This window comes from Anser anser (assembly GCF_964211835.1).
Source record: "Anser anser genome assembly, chromosome: 7".
NCBI classification, from domain to species: Eukaryota; Metazoa; Chordata; class Aves; order Anseriformes; family Anatidae; genus Anser; species Anser anser.
The window spans coordinates 31,774,024-31,801,050 of NC_139727.1; the positions used below are offsets into that span (position 1 = coordinate 31,774,024).

At 40.5% G+C, this 27,027-nt stretch overlaps 1 protein-coding gene and 1 long non-coding RNA gene across 4 annotated transcripts in view; one reads left to right on the forward strand and one right to left on the reverse strand.

Moving 5' to 3' along the window:
• The window catches only part of LOC310902499, a 64,070-nt gene extending 58,609 nt beyond the window's left edge, over positions 1-5,461 (reverse strand). For both annotated transcript variants that reach the window (XR_014586742.1, XR_014586743.1), the window contains exons 1-2: positions 5,322-5,461; positions 5,075-5,207 (exon numbers count right to left, since the gene is read on the reverse strand). This is a non-coding gene — a long non-coding RNA (uncharacterized lncRNA). The remainder of the gene's footprint in view (positions 1-5,074; positions 5,208-5,321) is intronic.
• On the forward strand, positions 5,346-26,153 carry ACSL5 (acyl-CoA synthetase long chain family member 5). Of its 2 annotated transcripts, none has more exons than XM_083844089.1 (21): positions 5,346-5,484; positions 14,410-14,595; positions 15,158-15,266; positions 15,920-15,984; positions 16,063-16,164; positions 16,505-16,604; positions 17,805-17,983; positions 18,668-18,700; positions 18,923-18,974; positions 19,409-19,482; positions 19,937-20,014; positions 20,463-20,597; positions 21,081-21,215; positions 21,294-21,389; positions 21,941-22,013; positions 22,850-22,938; positions 23,018-23,134; positions 23,569-23,712; positions 24,233-24,334; positions 24,692-24,763; positions 25,170-26,153. In XM_083844089.1, exons 2-21 carry the CDS (start codon positions 14,440-14,442, stop codon positions 25,308-25,310), a joined length of 2,052 nt encoding a protein of 683 aa, XP_083700215.1. In that variant the 5' UTR covers positions 5,346-5,484; positions 14,410-14,439; the 3' UTR covers positions 25,311-26,153. The 2 variants fall into 2 exon arrangements, with proteins under 2 accessions (XP_083700215.1, XP_083700216.1); XM_083844090.1 differs by lacking the exon at positions 5,346-5,484 and adding an exon at positions 8,399-8,552.
• The last annotated feature ends 874 nt before the right edge of the window (positions 26,154-27,027 follow it).

The following is a 27,027-nucleotide window of genomic DNA, read 5'->3' on the forward strand; positions in this document are numbered from 1 at the left end:
TGTAAATACCATAGACATACATTAAACACATTGCACACTCATATATCATACACTGATTAATCAGTTAGTCAAGGGCATTTACTTACCTCATTCCAAACCCTTACTAAACATGACCCAGGGGTTACAACTTAGCCACAGGAAGTACTTGATTGCCTGAATTTGAATATCACTGATTTTTTTTTCTTGATGTACTTCCCTGAATTGCAATTTTTTTTTTCTTTCAAGCAAACTGCCTTTTCAAGATCAATAGCTTCAATTGGCATAAAATTGAATTTGTTCTTTATCTGCACAACCCTGAAAAACCACATGTGCTATTGAAACCATCTCAATGTCCCTAAATATCTGACCCTAATTTTAGGCATCAAAATAAAAGTACTTTTATCAGTAATAAGGACTTTCAAAAAGAGAGGCTTATTAAAATTGAAATACACAGTTTAAAGAAATGTCTCGTTTTATGATTTCACACTAGAAGGATTCAAAAGCCTTCTAAAATTTAGCTCCAATGACCTGTTTCAACAGAGTTCTAAAGAAATATGTACAATTACTTCGGAAATTAAAGGCCATGCCAGTACTCATCAGACAGTCTTTTAAATGCATGGGCCTAATGAACTCCATTGAATTAAATCACAAAAGCATCAGACACCTTATGTCATAACAAGCCACCTCTTGCACTTCTTATACCCAGCCTGGTCTTTAACTGGGACAAAATTAACTCAGCCAAGGCTTGAGATGAAGCACAGGTAGAAAGAAAAGATTTTAGAAAATTATAGGCAATCTGCATTGTTCTAGTAACTATGCTTATGCAGAAGGTCTGCTGCATATGAAAGGTTGGATGTTAGAGCCCAACTCTGTACTGTTTTATAACGGCACCTTATCAACATGGATAGAATTACCTCTAGATTAAAAGGAAGGAAGAGCTTCTACGTTATAGAATTCCTAAATTAGATATGGACCCCAAATCAGATCAAACCTCCTCTGAATATCAGAACAAGAGCTGATCTCCAAGGCTTATCCTTTGCGTTACGCAAAGGTGAACAGAAGAGGTCCAAGGCACAGCATATGAAGGACTGTAACAGGAATATCAGCCATTCCAATGTATTTATTCCTCTGCCATTAGTAGAAAGGTATCTTCAAAAAAAAAATCATTTCTAGCTCTCTTGTTCAGCTAAATTAATCAAATAAAAAGATTTGATAAATCAAATCTTCATGCCTATCTATACTATAAATGGAATTTGGTTGATTCAACAAGTTACAGCACTGTGATAACACCTACAAGCATTCCAAGTGGTCTTTAAACTTTCCTCATCTAAATATTACACGTCAGATATTGCTCCCTTTGAACATTAGCTCTTTCCTCTTTTATTAGTCCATAGATCCAAAGTCTAAAGTCACGAGTCACTAAGACAGATTTGCTTCTCTCTTTTTTTTTTTTTTTTCCACTTCCAGTTTGAATGGTCAATAACCAAAGTCTCTGTTCATAAATTGTCATGACTTGCTCTCCTGCCCACGTTTTATCCTGGCAGTAGGGGAGGTTAAATGCAGCAATTCTGGGGGGATAAACGCGTAGGTAGAATAACAGAGCCAAACTATGAAAACTAATGAATAAATGAATTCGAAGCTTCAGTTCTTGGATTATGTCTCAAGACTGAATTTGAAAGTCTAAAGAAGTTGATGCAGAGGCCAAGCTCTGTGTGGACCCAACAAACTTGGGTTGAGCTTCAGAAGGTCATCAGAGCCTCAGCTTTAGTAGGTGCTTCTCATTTTCATCAAGAGTTAAATACCATGAAATCTTCACTGATTGCTGCCAGCTGGATCTGGGCTCTTCTGTATCCACAGTGTTTGCCCATTTTATGTTTGAGCAGCCTCCATTATATTATTAACCTTTAAAGAAAGAAAAGACCTGATAATTTAATCTGTCCACAGACTTTCAACACAGACATGCAGCTAGGCAGAATGTGTGCTGGATGGTCTCAGGAGTTTAACATGCAATACCCAGCATTTACTGCTTTTAAGATAGGAATGGTTTTACTTTGACGGAGAGAAAACTGCAAAGACAGCTTCCTTTATTTTTCATCTATGATACTCATCAGATGGAATAAAAGTGATCAATACCAAATGGTTTTTGTGTCAGAGCTCAGAAGAACTAATCTTTTGGGGGAAAATATCTAATCCTAAATAGACTAATGTAAAATTGTCAGTCTGCAAGGCAAGATATAAATCCAATGCTTCCAGTTCCTGCATAATGATTTGTGCCAATTCATACTTCTGCAGATTTCATTAACATCTACAGTTATCTTAAAAGTATGATTGGTCTGGCTTTAAAACCATTGGAAGTTCTGGGGACATGCCATAGATTTTCAACAGGAAAAAAAAAAAAAAGTCAGATAATTTCATACAGCAGCAATACCAGAAAATAAAACAAGTGTGCAGCTGCTCTTGGGCACCACAGAGCCACTGATAATATACAGACAGGAGCAGTCTCATTAACTCATCTAAACAGTTTAATTAAACATCCATCCCTTTTATTCAAAAGCATTAACCCAGTAAGAATGACAAAATCCTGGCACCAAACTTTACTACTGTCATGGCCATTATTTAGGCTGAAGGGTTAGAGTTTGTTTCATGTTTATCACTCGACAGCCTATTGCGTTTGAGTAGATTTCACAAGACCAATAAAGAAAAGGCTTCTTATATGTTACCTAGAAGAGTGATTAAACTCCAGCTTTGGGTGGTAATGACCTTTAACTCCACTCTTTACAGCTTGGACTAGTTGCACAACCTCAGCAAGAATCGCTTTTAATCAGCATTCTGGGATACCCCACGGTTATATGTTCACTGGCAGGCAAGTGAAACATGCCCACAAATCCCACTGTCAGTAACGAAGATGGAAGTGAGCGGAAAGACACACCCCTTGCCATTTCTTGTTCCCTTTTGGTGAATGCTCATCACTCAAGTGTCAAGTCTGTACAAAGGGTAAACACTTAAATGGTTTGTGTGATATTTGAAGGAGGAGTTAATGTGACTAGTTGTACTTCACATAAGCACAGAAAATGGATCTAATCAGAAAAAGCAAACGAGCTTTCTATCACCTATAAAAACTAGCTAAAGAAAATCGGGATTATCACATGCTTAAAAAACACACTAAATGCAGATGCTTCTGTCAAAAATTAATAAACCTGAATATTTTATATCGTACCCTGCTCAGACATTTCCAACTAAATTGAAATATCATTTTTCAAGAAATTTCAAACCTGACACAATTCATATGATCCTAGCTAGTCTACAGAGACTCTTTCATGTCATTTGTCTTTATTTTCTCCAGAATTTAGTCTTGAGGGGAAAAGTTACCAACATTTTTGTGAACTGAAAGTGGAATGATTTATCCCAGTCTCCCAGAAAATAGCTTTTGTTAATTCTGACTAGCTTTCCCTTGAGCCCCTCCTTTTCAAAACTGGGACATAGGTGATGTTTCCACAACTGTTTTAGTCTCTCTTATGTCACTGGTTGTGTGTTTTAGTCACTGAGATCACCTACGGCACCTACTGAAATCAACTACGGCATCACTCATTCAGAAACAACAAGGAACATAGATAACATACACAGACAAGCCTGCACTACAGAACATAACCCCATGGGTCTTCTGGGGCTTGTGAACCTGTTTTCTCACACCTGCTTTCAAAACAAACTGAATAAAGGTCCACCACAGTTATCAATTCAGTAAGACTTTTGCTCTAGAGCCCAACCTACGCGACTCAGAGATGAGACATTGACCACTCAGAGTCGCTTAGGACTCCCAGCTCTCTTCTTAGCAGTAAACTAATCAATAGTCTTCACTCATCAGGAAGCAACCTTAGAGGTGAAAAGTGTACAACTTACATTAATTTGTTGTTCTAAAGAGGTAAAAAGCCATGTACGTTACATACCAGGGAGAAAGAGTGGAGAAGGAAATGTCATTACCATTTAACACATACAGGTTAGCCTAGGTAATTTGCTTTGTCTCAAGTCTCCTTGCTACTCTTCCACCACATGTCTGAGATAAAAATGCATCTAGAGACAAATCCACAGCTGATGTCAATAATTCTAGCTCTTCTGAGGCAATGAGGCAACACCCACTTACAAAAAAAAAAGAAAAAAAAAGTAGTTGAGCAGGAATCTAGTGCATACCTCATAACAGCGTTAAATTGACGGCTTTGCTTCCCACATGCAAGGTGCACCATAGACCAGAGCCAAGAGACTTGCACACTGGTAGCAAACAAACTCTCTCTACATCAGGTTTGGAACTGCCCCACTCATTCTTTCATCCTCCCCAAACCGACACTTTCTAAAACTTACGGGAAATTACAAATCAGAAGGTCTAGGATGATGATTACTGCTGCCATAGGTGCTTCCAGTTTTACTAATCTGTGCTGATAGAGGCAGATTTCCCCATCCCAATCAAGAATACTTAGAATCATAAATGAAAAGCATTAATATTGTATAATTCAAATATTAAACATAAGTCAAAATACAGCACCGGTCAAACCCAGCCTAAATCAACAAAAGCTTCATGATTTTGAGCAGTCTGAACAGTATGAAACGTGCAAAAAGAACTTTCATTTTAGCTTTGTGCCTTGGATCCTGAGGAGCAAAGCCCTTCCAGAGATTACACCCACAACCTTCAGAAGTGAAGCAGAGGAGCTCCACCTCACAGCTGGGTCCCAGGACATCACTGCACAGCTGAGCCCGTTCTCAACCAGCATTGAGCACAACAGCAGTTACTCCCACTCTACAGAACGAGGGAGACAAAATAAATAAATCCCACTTAAAACAATGCAAATTGGTGATGGAACAGGTTTTGTCTGCTCTTGCTAGTCTACTAATCCTTTGCACACCCTCAAGGGAAAGATGTATGATGGTAAGATAACCAATCCCCTATGTATCCTAACTGCACTCAGAGCTCCTGCCATAAAAGAACGTGCTCCTTCATAGACCACTTGAGCTGTAAAGAAAACCTATTCCTCAGCGGTCAGACATGCTTAAGAACAGGCAAAATATAGGAATATGTTTGCAAGCTCTAAGCACAATTAAGAGGTACCTCGTCTCAGTGAAATGATGCTTATTTGGTGTTCCATGCACACTCAGAATAAATGGAGCCCTGCTGAAAATCCCAGTGTGCAGCTTTCACAGGGCTGGGGTTCACTTTCACAGCGTGCTGCTCTCTTCTGAATCTGTTGCGCAAGAGTTGTATGTTTAACATTTCTAACCAGCCAAAATTGCTCTTTATATTTGATCAAGAATAATTTTTACCTTTGAACCTGTTGCAACGCAGGTTCAAGGGTTACCTGGGTGCAGTACTGCCTGTTTATTAAAGCCACACGCCGATGATTCGGGGCTCAGTCCTGCCGCAGAAGCCGGGGAAGCACCAGCCCTCGAGCACCCACTTGGAGTTGTAAAGCAGAGAAGCGAGGCAGCCGTGTCAGCCCCTCCACCCCAGGTGGACAGAAGGTAAGCAAATCCCTCCTGGTCGGAGCCAGGCTTTCCAAAGTGCTAGGCTTCCTACTCCTGCACAGGAGTACTGCGAGGGGAACAACAGCCCAAATTTGCTGTGACGTACGTGCTGGGTGCTGTTAAAGGTGACAACCAAGTAGTTGGCTGCACAAGGAGAGGGTCTGGTCTCACGGAGGCTTACAAAAAAATCACAGCCAGAGGAAGCGCCTGAGTGAGAGTAACCATCTCAGCGCTCCCCGTTGATATAGCCTGGCTGGAACAGGAAACCTGACTGCTGGCCAGGCTGAAGCCATTTTCTTATCAGCGTGCTGGTTTTGTCTGTTTTAAGATACAGCACATGGGGTGCTAGTGCCAGCTCCCCTTCAGCTTCCTCGTGAAAACAGAGCTCCAGAAATGGAGCCGTCATTTGGTTCCGCAGCACCAGAGGCAGGCTTTGAAATGTTGCCAGTAAAAAGATGTTATAAACTGGATTGTTTACACACACAAGGGTATCTGCAAACCTTAGTACTATAGGAGCTTAATCCCTAACTAAAAACACAGAGGCTGGTTGTAATAACTTTTTTGTAAATAAATAAATAAAAACACAGTTTTCAGAGCTACAGAGATGGAGCCTTCTCCAAGCTCTTGCTTGTGCATAGAGCTGCAGCTGTAACTGAGGAAAGGACAGCAAAGAGAAAGGGTAACCAGAACTCAAGCTGCAAGTAAGCTGGCAAAATGTGTGCTCCATCATCCTGCTCATGCTGCCTTCTCTGAGGAACCCACTTATGCTCCGAGAAGATCATTTATGTCCCTGCATAGTTTCTTTGTTTTACAAAAGCCAGAAGGTTGTCCTCAATAAAAAAAAAAAAAAAAAGGCAGACCAATAAAGAATTATTATTTTTATAGCTGTCAGAAAACATACAGGAATCGAAAACCCCTTCAGATAAAGTGAGCCCATACTTCCCACAAACTCACAAAACCTAGCTCCAAGTCTTGAAGCGACAACAGAGAAAACTATGCACTGAGATAGTGCTTCCCCTTCGCTTACTTACAACCAATTCTATTTGCCATAGGTAGACGGGATATTTGGGCATCTTTGGATGGCCAATGCTTGTGTTGTGCCATGACCTTAGTGTTTGTTATGAAAGCTCATCTTATCTCTCCTTTTGTGACAGTGACAATAACAATTAATTTAAACTCTATATATACATTCTTTGCTCTACTGATCTTAATTTCATAGTATGTATGAAAGATGCAGGTATACATTTTACATATGCGTACAAAAAGAAAAAAAGGTTGAGTTATTCGTGACTCTGCTTTACTTTATCTTTTGGCAAAGAATTACTGGCAAAAAATATATTTGTGCCTCCTTTAAAAAGCCAGGGTTTATTCAGATCAGTTGAGGCAATATCAAAAACAATAAGCCTCAAAATTATCGTGTTATTTCTTATGCATGCTGGGGAAAGAGCATCAGCTCTATTTTAATTTACGAGCATTAAAAAGTACAAATCATTAAGGAAAAGCTATCCTTCACAAGGCTTTTGTGAAGTTCTCTCACACCCCCAGCAAAAGTCAGGGCATCTGACTGAGACATACAGCATTGCCACCCAACAGCCGATCACAGACAGGGCAGATTCACTACTTTTCCTTTTCCTCCTGAAAAAATAACAGCCTGAGGTCAGATATCTGAAAGGAGAAATCCTCATAGAAGAACTCACAGTTGTTAATGCAGCCGGCTGGGCTGGGAGCCTGTCTTTCCCTTCTGTGTAAGGGGCATTGCCTTTCTCTAAGCATAAGTGCACCATGTCTGGCACTACTAGAGCTCAAAGTCGCAGCTTTGTTTGAATGCCACAGGAGCAGCTCTGGGTAGGCAAAGGAGTTTTGTGCAGAACAAGCTATTTCTTTTTCATCTTCATCCAAAGCTCATGACAAAATCAGTGATTTAACCCCCAGCTTCCCTACAGGTCTGCATTGTTAAATAATGCCGAAATTGCAGAGTAAGCTAGCTTTACTTCAATAACATAAAGCTTGCAGCAGCAATGAAGACATAATAGCAATTAGTAGAGACTAAGTTTTAGCAAGCCAAGGTCCAGGACAGGTAGAACTCTTTATGCAAGTACAAGCTATGTAACTTCTTCTTAGCTTTATTGTAGTTTATTCTGACTAGGTAAATTATTCTGAAGTCATGCAGCACAGAAAAGCTTTCAGATGGGCAAACTGTTAAGCAGGAAAACATTTCCAAGATCTGAGGTCAAGGCACTAAAGGAGAAATTTAGGTAAAGCTACTGTCTTCCTACCTCTCAAAGCCTGCTGCAAATTTCCAGTTATATCAGGCAAGCACCATGGAGAAAAAGGGAAACAGCAGTAGCCATAAACTTTCACACAAAGAAACACAACTCTAGACAGAAAGCAAATTCCTGTCATAGTAGGAAACAAAATTATAGTTTGAAGCATGACTCACTTTTACATTGTGCAAATAATTGTGCATATGTAAAATGACAGCACAGCAGAAAGCGATTTAGAAGGGACAAGGCAGCTTTTAGGGGGGAAAAAAAATTCAGCAGAAACCATGATGCAGCCTACCAACAAGTGTGTTAGAGTGGTAGATAAGAAATACCATACCCAAACTATTTTGTTAGCACTACACGCTGCAAAGCTCTGCTCACCTTAATGTACAGCACAGCTACAGGGAGATAATCCCTGGTATTGAAAGTGCAGCTTTAGACATAGAGGAAAAACAAGCAAATGGATTATAAATGGTAAATTACAAATAAACATTCAAAAGATTTCGGTATAATTTTCATCTCCTTCTTCAGAAACATTTAAAGTTCAACTTCCTTGCTTCACCAAATAATAAAAAAGAAAAACTTCCTCTGTAGTTTTTTTCTAACCACTGAAGTTCCTCCCTTTCATAACCTCTGTTCCCGGCATGCTTTTCTGCTTGCTGATTTATTTAAACTGGGGAGAGGGAACTAGCTCTAGTTTTAAAACGATTACTATCTAATTGCTTTTGGTTTGCTATTATGCTCGTAAGGCTCCCTGTGTTTAAGGAAAAGAGGTTGGCTTCCTGCCTCGTCTACAGCATGGTACGTGCTTTTGACTGCTGCTTCTCTTCTCTGTAATTGCTCTGAGGCGCTTTTTGGACGAGTAATAAAGTTCCACTTTTGTTTTATTGCTAATGGCCCTGCTGATGGTTACTCACTTAAGTTTTAGTACAAACCACGTGCAAATGTAGTGCTTAGCTATGAGGTTCAAGATAATGCGGTTATCAGGAGCCTGCTAGGAAAGCTCTGGTAGCATGCCATCAGATGCTAATCTTAAACTTAGTTAAATTCAGATATACGCTTGCTCTTTGCTCTTGGTAATACGACTGCTGTAATATGTTGTGATAAAAGACATCCATACTTACAAGTTCTTAGTGCTACCTGTTCTTCGTGTGGCTATGTAAGCTGCTAAATGATCATTTTCTAGTTTTCTGAGGGGCTCTCTATGGATTTCTAAGTTGAGCTCTAGTTTTAGCTGTTTCAGCTATGCATGTTTATGTCTAATAATAATTTTCCGTTAATGTAATGCTGATATGTGCATATTTTATGAGGTTATTGTCCTGTACTATCTAATAGAGGAAAGAAACAGCAACAGAACTTGTTATACTATTTTTAAAATTCTTCAAAACTTCAAAGGGCTAGGTGTTCTGTTTTTCTGTGGGACCAATACACTTTCTGAATAGGTAGCTTTCAAGGAGAAAACCTGATATAAATTACCCTTGAAAACTTGGCTTCAGCAGCTACCCGACGAAGCCTTAGCACTAAGCAGTGTCACGGCGTCACTGTGCCTGATGGAGGGACAGTAATATAAGCGAAGTTCTTTATAAAAACGGTCTTTCTATTTTAGAATACTGAGAGTTCAATAGAGGAAGACCCAGAAATAGTCTGTAACATCTAGTCTGAAACCACAAGTGCTGTACTTCCTGAAAGTAAGTTACTGAGGCCCTGTGCTTTCCCATGGCAGAGCGCTTCTCAGGCAAGATCAAAGGACACTTGAACTGTTTGGCTGTAGCTCTTGTAAGAGGTACTCTGAAAGCAAAGTGCCTCTCAGGCTTAATGCAAGTTACTGTGGGTTTTGCTTTACGTACAAATCTGTCTGCCTCTAAACACGGTTCTGAGAAAAGCCGTTGCAGCTAACTCTGGGATTTTACTTCTCTTTACATAACTGAGTCTGTGAAGTAAGCTGTCTTCAGAGCCCCGAATCTCCCAAGGCGATAGGTGATGTGGTTTGTGTGTGGCTCTGTTCAGCAGTTGCTGCTGAGATCTTGCACTTTAGCTTCCCTCTGGATGCTAAACCCTGCAGAACACCAGCTTTCCTTGCTGCAGCTGGAGGAAGATGGCACACAATGCTTCTAAGCACAAACTGGCACATGGCTCACATCTGCAGGAGACAGGCAAGAGTTGCACTATGTGTAAGCAAATGCAAAGGGTGAGCTAATGGTGATTAGTTAATGAACTAGGGTAGAACCAACTACACTGGGGCTGCTCCTTACTCTTTCTGCTCAGAGTCAGTAGGTTACGTTACTAACGCTGATAACAAGTTCTTGTGATTGCCTCAAAAGCATAATTAAACCATTTCTTGGGCAGGCGTGAGACAAAGAATATAATCTTGGAAAAAAATCTCACGGGCAGTGCATGACCCTTGCCTCTGAAATGGTGTAAATACCAGAGATTTGCTGTCTGTAAAGAACTCTGTGAGAGAGATGATAAGTTTTTCTTCAAACCTCTATGCTTGAAACCACAGAGCTCAGTTACTTTCCGATGACTGCTGACTTGTAGAGAATAGAGAACAACTCTCATTCATTCCTCTAGCTAATGAAGGAATCGTGCTGGAGATTATGGGGGGGTGTACAGTAGAAATGAGAACACGCAGTCCTGAACTCAAGGCTGTAACTGGAATCACTGTAATCTCTTTTGATAAAAAGGGGGTTGGTGGAGGGGAACCTAAGCCTTTGCACTCCTGATCCTGGTGCACCTTATCCCTGACCATTGATCAGGTCAGACAACCTAAGTACACTTTAACCATCTACGATCTTATTGCACAAGAGGACTAACAGAGGTGGCTTGAGACATCTGTGCATTTCCCATCTTTCTGGTCACTGGGGGCTAAGTCCCTCAAAACCCTGGGGTTTTAAGCACTCCAGCCTTTCTGCACGCTTAAGAAAGCCCTTAATGCTCATTAACCCTACAGTCAAAATGCCCTGGCACTGTTGCATGTTGCACCAAGCTGAGTTTTCACTCAGCCCATATAGATCAGGTATCATCTATGTACAATGTACCAGATTTGTGGGTGAAACTCAGGTTGTGGTTACTCCATGGCACATATCGAGCGTGGAGTACATGGACAAAAGACTCGTAAAGAAAAAAGTTTCCTGTCCTCTCTGCTGGCTCTTCTGCTCTCAGGGCAGCAGGATTAAGTGGTATTTGAAGGATGCCAGAGGTGGTTTATTAGCAGTGCCTTGGATTTCACACGTATTTATGGTATAAACTCTAGGAATAGTAGACAACTGGCTTAGATCTGGAAGTTGAGATAAATTCACTTGTGGTTTCTTGTCACAGCCTGAATAACACACCCTGTGTACTTTGACAGTAGGGGTTAAAGCCAACTAAACGAACAGTTGGAAAGTAAAAGCAAAACACTGTAATAAGTAAAGGGAATTTAAAATTGCCTTTCAGATAAGAACAGCGTATTTTTCATGTAATGTAAAGAAGATCTAGGTATTTGTGCTTTTGACACAACAAAAACTTCTGTGGTTTTAAAGGATGTTAGGTTTTGCCCCTTGCATATACAGGCTTATTCAGTACTGTAAGTGGGCTAGCAATGACGGTTATTAGAAAAAACTAATTAGAAGCAAATGAACACATGATACTTCCCAGGTTTTGGACATGAGCTTGTCATAGGATGTTTCTTTAAATTTAAAATTGTTTTGGTTTGGCTTGTAACTAGTCAAGAATAATTTTCAGTTATAGGAATGCTGGTTAGGTCACACTGGGATAAGACTACTGCCTGCTTTCTCTTCTCTGTGGTAGAAACTTGTGGAATCAATTCAACCTGAAGGCAAAAGCTTTGCTGCATTCAATCACCTTCAGGCTTCTCTCACACTTGATCAGGTGTTCTCCCTAGACTTCTCTGAGCTCTCTGCTCCGAGCATCATTATCTTTCAGAGCTCAATGGTCAGTTTGTGCCAAGACATCTAGGAAGACTGCCTTGCATGCGAGCCAACGAGGAGATGTGAGTACCATGACTGAAGGCTTTCAGTGCCTTACCTACTGCTGCCTGGAACATTTGGGGTTAGGAATCCTTACCACAGCAAGATTAGACAAGTGTCTTCTATTAATTTTCTGTCAAATAAGGCCATTTAACAGACAGTAGTTGTTTGTGACAACTGCACCAATCTGCCTGATTAGGCTAATTAACACTGCTAATCAGCATTAATCAGTTACAGAAAAGAACTCTGTGCTACAGATATGATCGACAGTTATGCTTATTACCTCTAGCACAATATTCTCAAGGCAACCAATCCTTCCTGGTTTCTAGGAAATAGCCTTTAAATTGCTATTAAAATGAACATGAGAACACAACTCAGTCATTAACACTGGTACAACTACGCAGGCATGTGCTTCCTTCAGCTGCCTGCACATAGCTCCCTTCTCGTACTGCTCACTGGGAGAACTTTATATCCAGAGAGGAGTCATCTGAAACACACTGAGTGAAAACTCCTTTTGACCCATCTGGGGATGGAAAAAGACTGCAGAAGCTGATTGCTATAAATGAAAATTCAGGGTAACTGGATATGAGTACTCTGGTATCCTTTTAGAGGGATGGGAGGATAGATGTGCTGAGCTCTAGATTTGCCATCTTCCCACAGGCTAAGCTTCCAACATACAAGTGGTTCAAATGTGATTTGTTCTGCCACATGGATCTAGCAATGGTCTCTGAGTTAAAGCAAAAAAGTTTGTATATCAAACACCTCTGTATGTAGAACAGTGGAGATGCCCGTACCAAGCTGCTTCAGTTCTCATACTATAACATAAAAGCAAGTAGTTGACTTCCACTATAAATCAGATACTGTTCAGCCACCTACAGAAAGCTGTTTGCTTACTGCTGAAGTAAAGGTTAACAAGACCAAATGTATACATCATGAAGAGTATTAAATTCTTACTTTTCCAAATACAGCAGTGATAGAACAGACTGCTGGGTGACTTTGACATGAATTCAAACTTCAGCAGCAGACCTGGTTTAGGAGTCTTTTTTATTTTCCCCCAGACTCAGTTGATAAAAGCCAAAGGATGGGTATGGAGATGGGCAATATTCTGTACTGAGAAAAAATAGGTTCGTACTTCCTAGGTGTGGTATGTCCAATGACCAGATTCATTCAATGCCATCATAAATCACTAGCTCCTGCCGTTCTTGCTGTAGCAGAACTTTTTGTGGCAGTTCTCTCAGTGCATCAGATGTAGGTCAGGGGTTTGGAGGGCACACTGTAACTCAAAATGAGTAGGTCTAGGGAGTTGATACTTGCCAGATACATGGGTGATGTGCTTTTGGCAGCTTGGCCTTGACAAGTCTCCATGGTACCTGTTCTTATCCAGATGCTGAGCATCCAAAGCATGTCTTACTTTTCTCTCACCAGAGAACACATTAGGATTGCCAATTAACGTAGCCACCGGAAACTGAGAAGTACAAACCCATAAACCTCATGTGGGTGATCTAACTGATCAGTCTGGGTGCAGAGACCCAAATTCTGACTTTGGGACCTGGCTGAATTTACTGTTTGAAAAATACCTTCAACTTTCTCAAGTTACTCTAATTAAAGGGTACCTGGAGCCCATTGCTCCAGAATACTTGGTATTATTCTTGTACAAGGAGTCAGTTAGTTGCTAGCTTACGTATCTAAGGATTGGGTCCCCTCAATTCTGCATGAAGGAATTTGAAAGGGTGTGGTTAATGACCTTGCCAAGTGTGATGTGACGTGTCCTGCATACCTATTTAGATACTAGCAAAGATAAATTAGTGAGATCTGAGTTCATTTTGACCAAATACAGTCAGATCTGCTAGATTTGCCTTGGCTATTCAATCTGAAAAATACCAGAGCATTTTGGAAATTAAAATACTTGCTCCTAAGAGAGGAGAAGGAACTAGATGTTGCTTTGCATCTCTTGTGAGGAAATCCTGTATTCTCAGTTTTTGCTTCCTTGCCATTGCAGGAAGAGATTCTGCAAGATGTAAGCAGCAAAACTGCTTCTGTATCTCCCAGCCAGACTTCCGTTGCACACGTTGACTTCCAGGTCACCATTTCTTTGTGCAAAAGTATCTTTCAGAGTTTTGACTTGTGCTGTATCTTATGCTGAGGACACTGCCATCATCAGAAGCACTTTCCTGGTATAGATTCAGATTTCCGGTAGGAGCAGCTGATCATGAGGACATTGCTTCTCCTGCAGACTGTTACAAGTTCATTACATCTGTGTAAGCTTCAGCAATAACTCCTCCTGTTGGACAGCTATAGCTGTCTTGAGGTGTTTTCTTCCACCGTTCACATCTCTGAACTATATGCATTATTTTTTTTGTATATACTTAACTTGGGAAATCATATACTGGCAGATTTTTACTCTTGAGTAGGAAAAAAATGACATCTGTTCCTTGCTTGGCATCATTGGACTTCAGCTTTTTGTGGAGGTGGATGCAGAATGGATTAAAATTTATGGGGACAGGTGACTTTAGATCTCTTAAAGAGGCTTAAAGCATTGCATAAGTATGCCTTATTATTGTACCAGGAGTCTTTAGGGGCAAACAGCTGAAACAATCTGTGGTATAGCTTAACAAACTACTTAAGTAACCCCGGCTTACAGGTAGTGAGTGCTTCTAACGTATACCTACTAAACCTCCTGTTTGTTTCAGGTTCAACTCCGACTGCACTGATCCAGCACAATGATCTGGATACTTCAAGTCTTGTTCTCACCGCTCCCAACACCGGCATTGATAACTCTTATTGTATTTGGGGTTGTCATCTCCCTGTGGGTGATAAGCAGGCCCAAACCTGTTTTTCCTCCCGCTGACTTGAACAAGCAGTCGATAGGAATTGAGGTAATGCTTATTCTTCATGTGGGGATGGAGCATTTTGAGAAGCTTGCCCTGAATACCAATCCCTTTTGACTCTGGGCATCTGTGGAAACTCTGCTGTCTGAGATACAAAACCTGCTGTACAGCTCAGCAGTATTGTGGGGAGAAGGGAAGTGTTAAGATGCCAGTCTTAAGAGTAAGAAACTGCAACTCTTTCCAACAGGGTTAGGTGTGCTTCTTACCCTTGGCTGTCACTGACTTTTTTTTTTTTTATGTACTATAAATGATTTGCATCTGTTTTGAGGCTGATGCTAGAATGAGATTCAGGACTTCATGTAACTATGTAAGTGGTTGCACTTCATCTTAGTCAAGGTCTCTATAATAATCCACAACTGAATATTAGTCTAGGCCATATAGAAAATTCCTCTGCATGTGACTAGTGACTGAATAGATCAAAACCAGGAAGGAAAATGAGACTTCCCTGACAATTCAATGGCATTGAAATGCTTTAAAAGGGAGACTAGCTGAGGAACAAATGGCATTGCATCTGTTCTGCACTGATTTCATAACTGTGCTCTGTTCCTAGGGAGGAGCCAGAAGAGCTGCAATCTTGACAGATAATAACCTGATTTCTTATTACTTTGAAGATGCTAAAACCTTGTATGAAGTTTTCCAGAGAGGACTGCATGCTTCTGGTAAGCTTTGCAGCTGCCAGTTAGTACTTACACATTGCAAGTAAAAAAAGTGGTTCCAAGCTTTTTTGCATTATTTCTTGTCTGTAGTAACAGTTAAGGTTTCCTAGACTTCTGTGGGGTGGAGTGACAAGTGACCATATTTCCCCCCCTCGATTTGGAAGCAGTAGCAGTTGGCAGATTGGGCAGGAGCAAACATTGGGAGCTTAAGGTGGCAGAGTCCTGTGAAGACTTAGCAATACCAAGTGTGGTTTGGGGGGGAAAAGGGTGTGTGCAAATAAATCCCTCTGTTTTGTCCTATGAAGTGGGTGAGTTTTTTTCAGTGTAAGATTACTGCCTGCTCGTAAGAATGAGTCTGTCTGACTTCAAGGGTCCCAGACATGAAAATGTGATAGATTACAAACTACTTCAAACTCTGCTGAGTTGTGAAATGGGAAAATATCAGCAGATCCTGGAAGTATTGCTTATAAAGATGAAGCCATCAGTCTTAAAATCCTTGTTTGTGCAATGTGCTTAACTGTGGACACTGCACACTTCCATGCTTCACACAGTTAGGTAGATGTCTGAAAATACTTCCCACCTACCAATGTTGCATTGAAGTGTGATGCAGCTTCAGTACTGAGCTTTACAGCTTCTTTTCTGAACTCTTCCATTAGGAAATGGCAACTGTTTAGGCTACAGAAAACCCAACCAACCTTATCAGTGGCTGACGTACAAACAGGTGAGTGTTGTACATCACGGATGACTTAATTTGGGATGCTGTTTTGTAGCGCTAAAACAGGGGGAAACTTTCTTACAGGTTTTGGACAGAGCTGAATACCTGGGATCAGGGCTTCTGCAGAAAGGATGTACACCATCATCAGACCAATTTATTGGCATTTTTGCTCAGAATAGGCCAGAGGTAAGCGACAAATTGAATGTTATTTCCCAGTAAATTCTGACATCTTGGGGAGCAGAGGGTCTGTTCAGCTTGCTATTTAAATAGTTTGAGGCCACATGAGGAACAACCACAACTGGCTTTTTCCCTCCTAGTCCCTTATTACCGACTGGGCACATACTATGCTGGGTATGTAATACAATCAGTAACTATCTTGAACCCTTGATACTGTAAGAACCTCATAGACATGCTCCTTACACAAACACTACTAATGTGTACATGAGCTAGTCAAGCTGTATGAAGTCACTAGGTAATCCTGTCTTGTGAGCTGCTATTTTTCTCTAGCTCTTTTTTCTCTCTTCAGTGGATCATTTCAGAGTATGCCTGCTACACTTACTCAATGGTTGCTGTTCCACTATATGACACTCTGGGGCCAGAGGCTATTGTGTATATTGTCAACAAAGGTAAATATTGACTTCAACTACTTCATAATAACGATATCTCTAAGAAGCTTTATTTTGAGAAGGTTAAAGTGCAAAGAAATTTCACGCAAAAATTAGAGTAGCTTTAACCTATATTTTTATAGACACTGCTTCTGTAAAGCTGGTTTGCAGGGTATGAGATTCAACGCTTAGAAGAAAGCAGTGGGTTTTGTATGTCTCCTAGCATTTTGGGTGCAAGTCCACTGACAGCCTGCTAGATTCTGTGGACCGTGCTGCAATCAGAGGGGTCAACAACTTTGCTGTTTGAGGTTTGGCAATCTTGAACTCCCACACTGTTTGCCAAACAGACAATGCAGACAGATTTGCATGCAAATTAAGACTAGATGTGTCTCTCTGATTTAAAAAGTTCTAGGAGGCAAAGAGCAGAGGAGGGGAGGAGTAGAGATAAGCCTAAATCTATCTGTTTAGTTTTATAGAACTAACAGCTAGCATGCCATCATGAAAGAAACTGGAGAGGGAGCTTGAATGCATCTTCAAACTTTCTTTCCCTAGTCTGAGGGGTGATTGAGGGCAGGGAGGAAATAAAAATCAACTGCTGTCGCAACTATCTAGGATCCAACCTATAAACAGGATTTGCCAAGCAAAAGCACTTCAACAGTCATGGTGGTGAATCTTGCCAGCAGGTCTTGCCTTAGTGCTACACAGCTGTGACTGACTAGGTTAATGGGGAACCAGCATGTTCAGACAAATCCAATTCCTCTGCTGTCTTACTGGTAAAGGATTTTGTAATGGCATAAAGCTTTCTTGCACATGCAGGGAAGTTGAGCCATTAACTCAAATTTTAGCTACCTCTTTCAAACCAGTCTAAAATTCTTTAGATTTAAGGAAAATGGTTAAATTTAATTGATCAGTGAGCTTTTATGGCAATACCAAAAGAATAAATACTTGTCTTGCCTATGACTGAAGATATTTGTCTTTGATTCTTCAGTGTAAAGGTTTCACATTGGGTAAAACTGAGATTCTAGCTAAAGTCAGTTGGCCCTAGTAGGAAACAAATTTCTTAGCACTGTCAAGCCAGCCAGTGAATCCATGTGATCCAAATGCAAATGGCTTTGGAACATAACCAATATTACATTCTAAGTGTATGTTCCACTGAGTTGTCTCTCACTAGTGTCCCATGTCCTCAGAACAGACCTGTGAAATGTAATTTTTTTTCTGTAGCTGACATAAGCGTAGTAATTTGTGACAAGCCGGAGAAAGCAGAGATCTTGCTTGAAAACTGTGAGCAAGGAAAGACCCCATGTGTGAAGACTATAATTCTTATGGATCTCTTCAATAAAGAGCTCAAGGACAGAGCAGCTAAAGTGGGAGTTGAAATTCTAGCACTACAGGAGGTTGAGGTAGGTGACTAAAGACTTCCTGATCTTGCAGAGGAATACCTTGCTAACTAGACAACTGCACCTTCTCTGGCAACAATGACACTTTAATATAAGAATCATCCAGTCGTCACGCCTGTATCAGAGATCTTAATGAGCAGTCATTTTGAAACTTGATATATTTCGCCAAGTAGACTTGCAGAGTTCAAACCATTGACTAAAGTTGTGCTCATATGCTGTGGACACTCTATGCATTAACCTGAAGACTGCCTTAGCATATCTCATGGTACAGTTGTAACAGGATTTATCAAGCTTCTAAGCTGCCAGTTGAGTCTAATTAAAACTTTAAGTGTAAATGACTGGCTGTTTTGACACCCCAGTACTAGGCTTAATTTCCAGATCTGAGGTATAAATGTGGAGTGTAAGAGATGTGGCCTATATTAAATAAAATGAAATATCTCCATTCAGGACTTCCAAATCCCTTAAGCAGCTCTACTCACTTTCTACACATTCATGCTTTTCACAGTCTCAGGAGTCAGCTTTTCCAAGTTATAAGTCCTAAATGTGTGAAGACCAACTTCTCTCACTGAATGAGATAATTTCAAGAGTCCAACTATAACATTGCATTTGAAATCCAATTACGTATTCATTTGCTATTGCTGCACTTCATTCTGTTGCAATTGTTAAGCTGTATTTTCTCTATTACAGGAGCTGGGAAGAAACAACATCAGAAAACCAAATGTAAGTATCTCTGTGGAATAGTTCTAAACTTGTGAAACTAGTCTTTGAAAAGACCTCTTGCCATGCTGATAGGAAAGGAGGCTGGCAGGATTTTTTTGTCTATCTTGTCTTGATGTTTCCAAAAAACTCCTAGTTCTTCTACCTTCAGGAAGTGTACGTAAATACTGATAACTAACCTAATAATCCTTACACTGTTGACCTAATGTGGCTTTTTCCCTCTAGCCTCCTAAGCCTGAAGATCTTTGCATTGTGTGTTTTACTAGTGGTACAACAGGTAAGAGAATGCATGTTGTTGCTTTTATATTAAAACAACTGCTGTACTAAAAACACTAACTTTCCAGTGCAAAAAAGGGAAATACTAACAACATAAAAGAATAAGTTAGAACCATGTCAAGCCACTACTGAGGACACTTGGTATATCGGGACATTGTCCCTACAAGTCAAGTGCACAAAGACAAAGCTTCTTAGAGCTGGGTGAGGGAAGATTAACCAAATATATGTTGCCCTACTTTGTGAAAAATACAGGGTCTTAGGGCCGTAACTGAAAGTGCTCTAGATGAGATGTATTTGTGATCTCCTAAGATAATGCAAGCTATAACTGAGCCTAATACCAAGGCAGCTCAAAGTGACTGAGCCAAAGAAGACATGGGCAACTAACTGATTGCAGCAGCAGTCACTCACAGCTGACTTTGTCTGATCTCTCCAAAGGTAACCCTAAAGGAGCCATGCTGACACATAAGAATGTTGTTGCAAATGCGGCTGCCTTCCTTAGAAGCGTAGAGGTAAGCTACTGTTAACGGTGGTCTCTAGGCTATGTGACTGAGTGGTGAAAATGACTTTACTGTGGGCGTCTTCTGCAAACCATTCATTCCCTGTAGGCACTATCCTAAGTGCCCTTGTTTCCACGGGAGAATGGTATGGTAAATAACTTGGTTTGACCTTGAACAAGAACTACTTAGAAGTTACTCTAGAATGAGTCAGACCTACATGCCAAGAGTACTAAACCACCATATTTCAAGTTTTGCTGAAACATGAAACTAATCCTGATCTAGTGTCCTGTCTCACACTTGACTGAGTCAGTTATAGCTGCAAGTTTTGAAAAGATGGTGGATGAGCCTAAGTTGCTTCAGTCTTTTTAAAAGCATATATTTCAAAGCACTCAAATTGATCCAAACTTACTTTTTACTCAAGAGGGCATAGGGAGTGCTGACATACTTCTGTTTCTTTCTCCTGTAGAACACAGTTGAATGTATGCCTTCCGATATCAGCATATCCTATCTCCCCTTGGCTCACATGTTTGAGAGAGTTGTACAGGTAAGTAGACTGTGTGCATGCTACTAAGCTTCCGTAGCAGACATAGGATGTATAAACTAATTGACAGTAACACCTGGTAGAAGTCATACCTAAATGGCTAAGCCCACCTACCTAAGGTAAACCTTTAAACAGACTAAATTAACGCCTAGTTACTTCTCCAAGATATGGCTACTAACCTCCTGTAAGGAAGCTTTGTTCTTCAGTCCTGCCTCACTGAATCTGTGACACCAATCTGCAAATCTGCAGGCCAAATTAGCGGCATCAAGCCATTAGCCATCCATAAATCAAATTATAGCAAAAACTGCTGGCTTTCTATATTTCCTCAAAGTCTATTTACACATGAACAATACTCCTATTGAGTATTGGAAATCATGCTGCTTTCCATAGAAAATTATTATGGCTAACAAAGCTATGAATTATCCTTGACTGACATTTGGTTGATTTTCAGACTGTGGTCTACAGCTGTGGAGCAAAAGTAGGCTTCTTCCAAGGAGACATCAAATTGCTGACAGATGACATGAAAACCTTGAAGCCAACACTATTCCCAGTTGTACCGAGACTACTCAATAGAATATATGACAAGGTATGTGAGCAATTTTTAGCTAAATTGTCTTAACATTCATGTATCTAAGCAAGTATGCACATTCAAATTGAAGTTGAATGCATCATAATATCATCATGAGGTTAATTAGTCCTTAGCAGAAAGAATTCTTTAAAATCCTTTCCCAGGAGACGGAAAGATCCCTGAGACCTGGACTATAAGTGCAGTGTATGCAGTCATGGCTGAGATAGGTCTGTTGCTGTTCTGAGACAAAGATCTTGTTTACTTTCAGAATGAAAATAAAGCAAGTGCAAAGCTAGAAGGCTCACTAGCCCTCGGAGTTGTAGCTGAAGTATGACTGCAGCAACACAAATTAGTATTGCACTTTGGTTTGTCTCCTAGACCATGGCAATAGTGAAGACAAATCCTAGAACACCAAAGTAATGCATGGTGCCTCCTAATAAAGCAAGAACTGGAGGCATAGATATGAGTTGAAACCTGAGGGTCTGATACTTTTCCTTACAGATACAAAGTGGTGCAAATACCCCAGTGAAAAAAATAATGTTCAATATTGCTATGACTGTGAAGATGGCTGAAGTAAAACAAGGCATAATGAGAAATGACAGCATTTTGGATTGGCTGATCTTCAAAAAAGTTCAGGTAAGCTCTTACAAGTGTAAGTAACCCAAGCAATGTAATGCTAAGAGTTTGGTCTGATGGCTTCTAATTCACTTGTAGGAGACCATGGGTGGAAGAGTGCGTATAATGGTAACGGGTGCAGCCCCTATATCTCCCTCTGTCCTGACATTTCTCAGAGCAGTATTGGGCTGTCAGGTAAGCTGATTCTTTTTCCTGAATGCCTATTTGGTGGTCACTTGGGTGTAATCAGTGATGCAGCTGTGGTCTAGCTCAGCTTGTTCCTGGAGGCACTGCTGTCAGGGTCGTCAATATTTACAGGCTGCTTGAGGAGGGTTAACTGCAACAGAACAAAATTTTGCAGAGCTAATTGACATCAAACTACAGTACTGCAAAACCTCCTGTATGCTCTGGGAGGAGGAATAGAGCAGCAGAAAAAGGAATATGCAGCAACCTCAGCAAGTCAGGCAGCAGCCTCTGAGTTTTGTGGCTTATCTTGACAGTCAGTAAGCTCCTAGCGTGGTACATCTGAGAACAGAGTGCAGAGAATGAGGTAACCAGAGCAAGGTTTGGATAGCTGAACTTGAAAAACATCCAATCACACCAGTAAGACCAGGAAATCTGAAATAGGATAATACTGTCTTGGTTTCCTCCTTAAGACAAGATTTGTGCATGGGCATAGTTGAAACTGTGAGGTCTTTTACACCAAGGGCTTGCTGTTCAAAGGATGTTTATGCTTTCTCACACAGATCTTTGAAGCGTATGGCCAGACTGAATGTTCAGCTGGATGCACTTTCTCAATGCCTGGAGACTGGACAACAGGTGTGGTAGCTGAGACTTGGAAACTCTTGCACAATTGTCAATAGAAAGTGGCACTCAAGCTATTAGTTAAACAATAGACAAATTCTGAGTGGTTAACCTCAAAGTGATTCTTTGTAGCAAGTCACCTGTATGGTTAACAGGATACCAAAATATTCAGCTCAAATAGGTGAGCATCTCTTGTGTAAAGTGACCTAACCTATATCCTGTCCCATTGTGCAGGAGTGCCTGTACAGAGCTGAGCAAACTGACAAGAACTTCCCAAATGGCTTTAAGAAAACTAGTTTTAGCTCACAAACCATTTGTTTACCTCAAAGAATTGATTATAATGCCAGATAGGAATATTTTCCTGAAGTGCGACACTAACTTGGAGTTTTAAGTTTCATCTTAGCAGGGGTGTTTTTAATATTGAGCGTTCTAAATTCAAGCTTAGGTCACCATCCTTCTGCACCATAACTGCAGATCATAATGAGGATGAAATGCAAATAAACACCAGGGTTAGTGGGGGAGTTCTGTGGAGGCAAGTGTGGCACATGGTGTGATTGATTAGACCAATAAATGGCTCTAAACATTGAGACTTAACTGCTACTTATCCTGCATTAAGTGTCTGAAAATGGATTTATAATAAATAATGTTCTCGAACTTTTGGTATTAGACCCCTTTAAACAGTACTCTTTCTTACTAACATAGTGAATAGATCCATTAGGTATCTACTATCAGTAAAGTCATATGTAGGGGGACCTAGTCTTTCCAGTTTTATATTAAATAGGTACAACTCCTAGCAGAATCCACGAGTCATGACTATCCTTGTTTGTTGTTTTGTTTTTTTTTTCCCTTAGGCCATGTTGGACCCCCTCTGGCTTGTAACATCATAAAATTAGATGATGTGGCAGAAATGAACTACTACTCTTCCAATAATGAAGGCGAGGTAGGTACAATCTCCTGTGTGTATCAGAAAATACTGAAACATAAGGCTTGTGACTAACAATATTCTGTACCTGCTGTAGGTCTGCATTAAAGGACCAAATGTGTTCAAGGGTTATCTGAAAGACCCTGAGAAGACAGCAGAAGCAATTGACAAAGATGGCTGGCTTCACACTGGAGACATAGGGAAATGGATGCCAGTGAGTAACTGCTTAATACAAACCATCCCTTGGATGTGAATTTTCAGCACGCTGCAAAGCTGCAGAAATAAATTCTAGGATAGAAGCTTTACAAAATATTTTGTTAAATTGTTCACCATGTAACTCCAGGCAAAGCTCCAAAGGCCAGTCAGGTTATAAGATCCTGCATAGCACCTGCTAAGCCTGTAGTTAAGAATATGCATCTTCTACAACAAAGAACAAAGTCTCTCATTTTTGTCACAGGAGAACACAGGAACTGTCTAATCATGTCTGCACCTATTGGAGAAATTGGACAACGTGCCCTTTTAGAGAGCAAAAACCAGTTCCAGATTATCATGTGCCTTTCATTTAAAAACAAGCAAACCATTATCTTCTGCTGCCTATAGAAGGGAGACAGGCACTTGAAACTAACGGCTTCCACCTTTAACTTCTAGAATGGAACACTGAAGATCATCGATAGGAAGAAGAATATATTTAAACTTGCACAAGGAGAATACATTGCACCAGAGAAGATAGAAAATGTCTATGTTAGAAGTGCTCCTGTAGCCCAAGTCTTTGTACATGGGGAAAGTTTGAGGGTAAGTGATATTACAAGTGAGCATCCTGCAAGATTCCTCCCACAATGAGTTCTGGAATATCAGGGCACAAACTTTAACATATACTACAGCACTTGAACAAGATCTGTTCTCCAGGGCACGACAGTTATAGGCATATCCTCTGTATAGCCTTCCCTCTTGACACCAAAGAAAAGGAGATCTCGGTATCAAGTTGCAAGTTGGGTAAAGGTTAATTACGTACTTGTATGGAGTTAGTATGTCAGGTGAGTTCTGTACAGTGTCTCCACTGCTTTGCCATAAAGGTGTCAGTTGCTGGAGTGGTTAGCACGTAACAGACGTACTATATGAGCACTTGGACTGCTGCTGTCAGAACTCAGGTAAGTGGCTTCAAAGTCCGTGTAGCTGCTTTCCAAATTCTGCAGATTGGGATGTAGATGGGGCTTAATACAGAGATATTCTTGACGATCAAGCTCTCATGTAGACAATCCAAGTAACTCCAAATGGTCTTGGTATAAACGTGACTCCTTCTACTTGTTTTCAGTCTTGTCTAATAGGTATAGTGGTTCCTGATCATGAGACACTTCCAGAATTTGCAGCAAAACTGGGAATAAAGGGTTCCTATGAAGATATCTGCAAAAATCCAGTGAGTGGTCTTACCTTCTTAGTGGGTTATAGGTAGATTTTCAGTTCTGAAGTCCAATCTTGCATTGCTTTGACTTCATTTTTTACCCATCTTTTTGTAAATTAAACTAGCTTAATATTGGGTGACTGCATGACTTTCAATGACTATCACTGTTTCTTTTCCAATGAGCAGATAGACATGACCTTGTAGTGGTCATGTTACCATATGTCACCATGTTTCTTAACATGAGAAATGTTGAATGCTGAAATATATACCTGTATTCTTGCTATCTCAGTTCTCACTGACGGCACTGGTTGTGGTCCTGAGCCAATTACAAAATGGCAGCTTTACCCACACTGCTTCTGCTCTCTCTTCTAGGCAGTGAAGAAAGCTATTTTAGAAGATATGGTCAGACTGGGGAAAGAGGCTGGTCTTAAATCCTTTGAACAAGTGAGTACTTCCAAATCCTGCTTGTCAGAGTATTGCTAATACAATGGCTGGGAAGTCTATTCCTGCTGTTACTGACTGCCAGGACAGGGACCTAAGACAGCTGCCCAGGAAAACTGATTGCAGTAGGCAGGGAAGCATTACCTGGTTACCCGTCTTTTGACTGAGAGGCAGGTAGATGTACAGGGCAACCACTGCAATTGCTATGGAACGGTTCCCCATCGGCTGCAGGAGCTGTACTGTAGCGCCAGCCTATCTTTCTCTGTCAAAAGGAGTTTGACTTGCACCAAAGAAACAGTTTAGTTACTAGAGACTGAGTTCTTGGACTAAGCTCAAGGAAGCTGGGGAGAACTGTTTTTTGTCCTCTAAGTAATTCTGTGTCATGTGCTAAATTATTTTCTTTTAATAGGTTAAAGACCTTTACATCCACACAGAGCTGTTCTCTGTAGAAAATGGACTCTTGACACCAACACTGAAGGCAAAGAGAGCAGAACTTGTTAAACTCTTCCAGAAGCAGATTGAGGCCCTCTATTCAAATATGCAGGAATAAGTGGCTAATTTAAATTAAACTGAATGGAGTATCCAAACAATCTGTAACACTACATGACTTATGGAGAACACAAGCATGAGTGGAGGGGAGCAAGGAGAACTGAAATATATTTGTTTCTGGCATCCTGGGAAAAAAGACTTTCAGATGAAGGCGGCTACACTATGACTGGTGACTGGCAGTGTAGAATCTCACGGGACTGTGCATCAGATGTCTAGACAAAGCCAGAACTTCCCTCTTCCTTGGGCTGTGAATGAAGCACACAAACACTGAAGAGCCTCAACCTTTTCCAAGTATGCACTTCCTACTGTTGTCAAAAGCGAATATAATTTTCTTGCTCCAAGTATGAACTCCATTCTGAACTTGTGGCTTGATCTGCAATCAGACTGAACTTTCGTGCAGTTGTGTTGTAGGTTTGGGGGCGAGGTAGTTCAAAGACAAAGTGCGGGAAGATAACACTTCAGTCTCCACTCAGGATGATACAACCTCAACAAACCTGTCTCAATTTAAGCTGTCACAATATAAATAGGGGCTTAACATCTGTTCAGCAACTACAAAATGAACTTCCTGCTCCTAGCCTTGGACTGCATACTCTATGTTGTTTTTAAGGAAAGTGTGATTAGTTGGGCATAAACTGGTTTATGAAATGCATGTGTGTAAAGCAAACATATTTCAAGCTTTACTATGGGAGGCACTGGATCATTGATTTGTTTGTTTTGCACATGTTCTCAAATGCAATGGCAATTATAAAGCCAATACACTTATGAACTTATGAGCCTAGTAACTCAAACTCTTAAGTGTCCTTCTCAAGGATATAAAATGCAATAAATTGTGACTACAAACTCAGACCAAAGCCCGTTTTTTTTCTCTGCTGCAACCAGACATCCACCTGCAGGCTTATTGTTGCCTGGTTATGGATAGTTTTCTTCAGAGGCTGTGTCCTAGCTGTCTGTATACTTGTTTCCTGTGCTGTCTGAGCCTAGCTGCAGCTCAAGCCATGAGGCAATAAGCTAGCGTGAAACAAGATATTGTTCCTCTAATCAGCTTTCCTTTTCTTATAGTAAGACAATATATGTCAAAATCTTCAGCATAGTCATTCCTCTTACTCAGCTTGTCCCATAGAAAATTAAATGTGATGTCTTATTTTAGGGCAAAAAAATGATTATGTTCTTTAGGAAAATATAGTTAGGCAAATGAGTGCTGTCCTCCTCTATTTTTAGAAAGGGTTACAGGGTTCTGTAGAGAGAGTTAAGCCAAGTTGCTGACAATTTTTACCTGTTCCTGTAACAGTTTGGTGTTTGTTTCTGTTAAAGGCAATGCAGCTTTAAGAAGGATGTAATATAGGAGAGGAGTACATGTAGCTTTACTATATCTACTCCCCTTGTCTGTGCCAGATACTTACAGCTGGTGGCTGTTTATGTCTTTATTTAATGTTCATGGTCAGATACTCCAAACTGAAAGCAAGCAGTTGTTCGGGAAATATCCAGCCCTTGCTGTGAGGCATCTCTAGCTTCTACTAGCTAAAAACAACCTGCTTCTGTTTCAGAAGTCTAAACCCAGTTCTGTTTCAAGTCCAAAGACCTTCATTCTTTTAGGTAACTATCACTTATTTTATGTGCACTGAGCACAGTTCTTTTCATAACCTCAGAGTACAAAAAACGTAAAGAGCCTGAAAGACATGCAACTAACTGTGCTGCATGTCTTTCCCATTTCCTTAAAG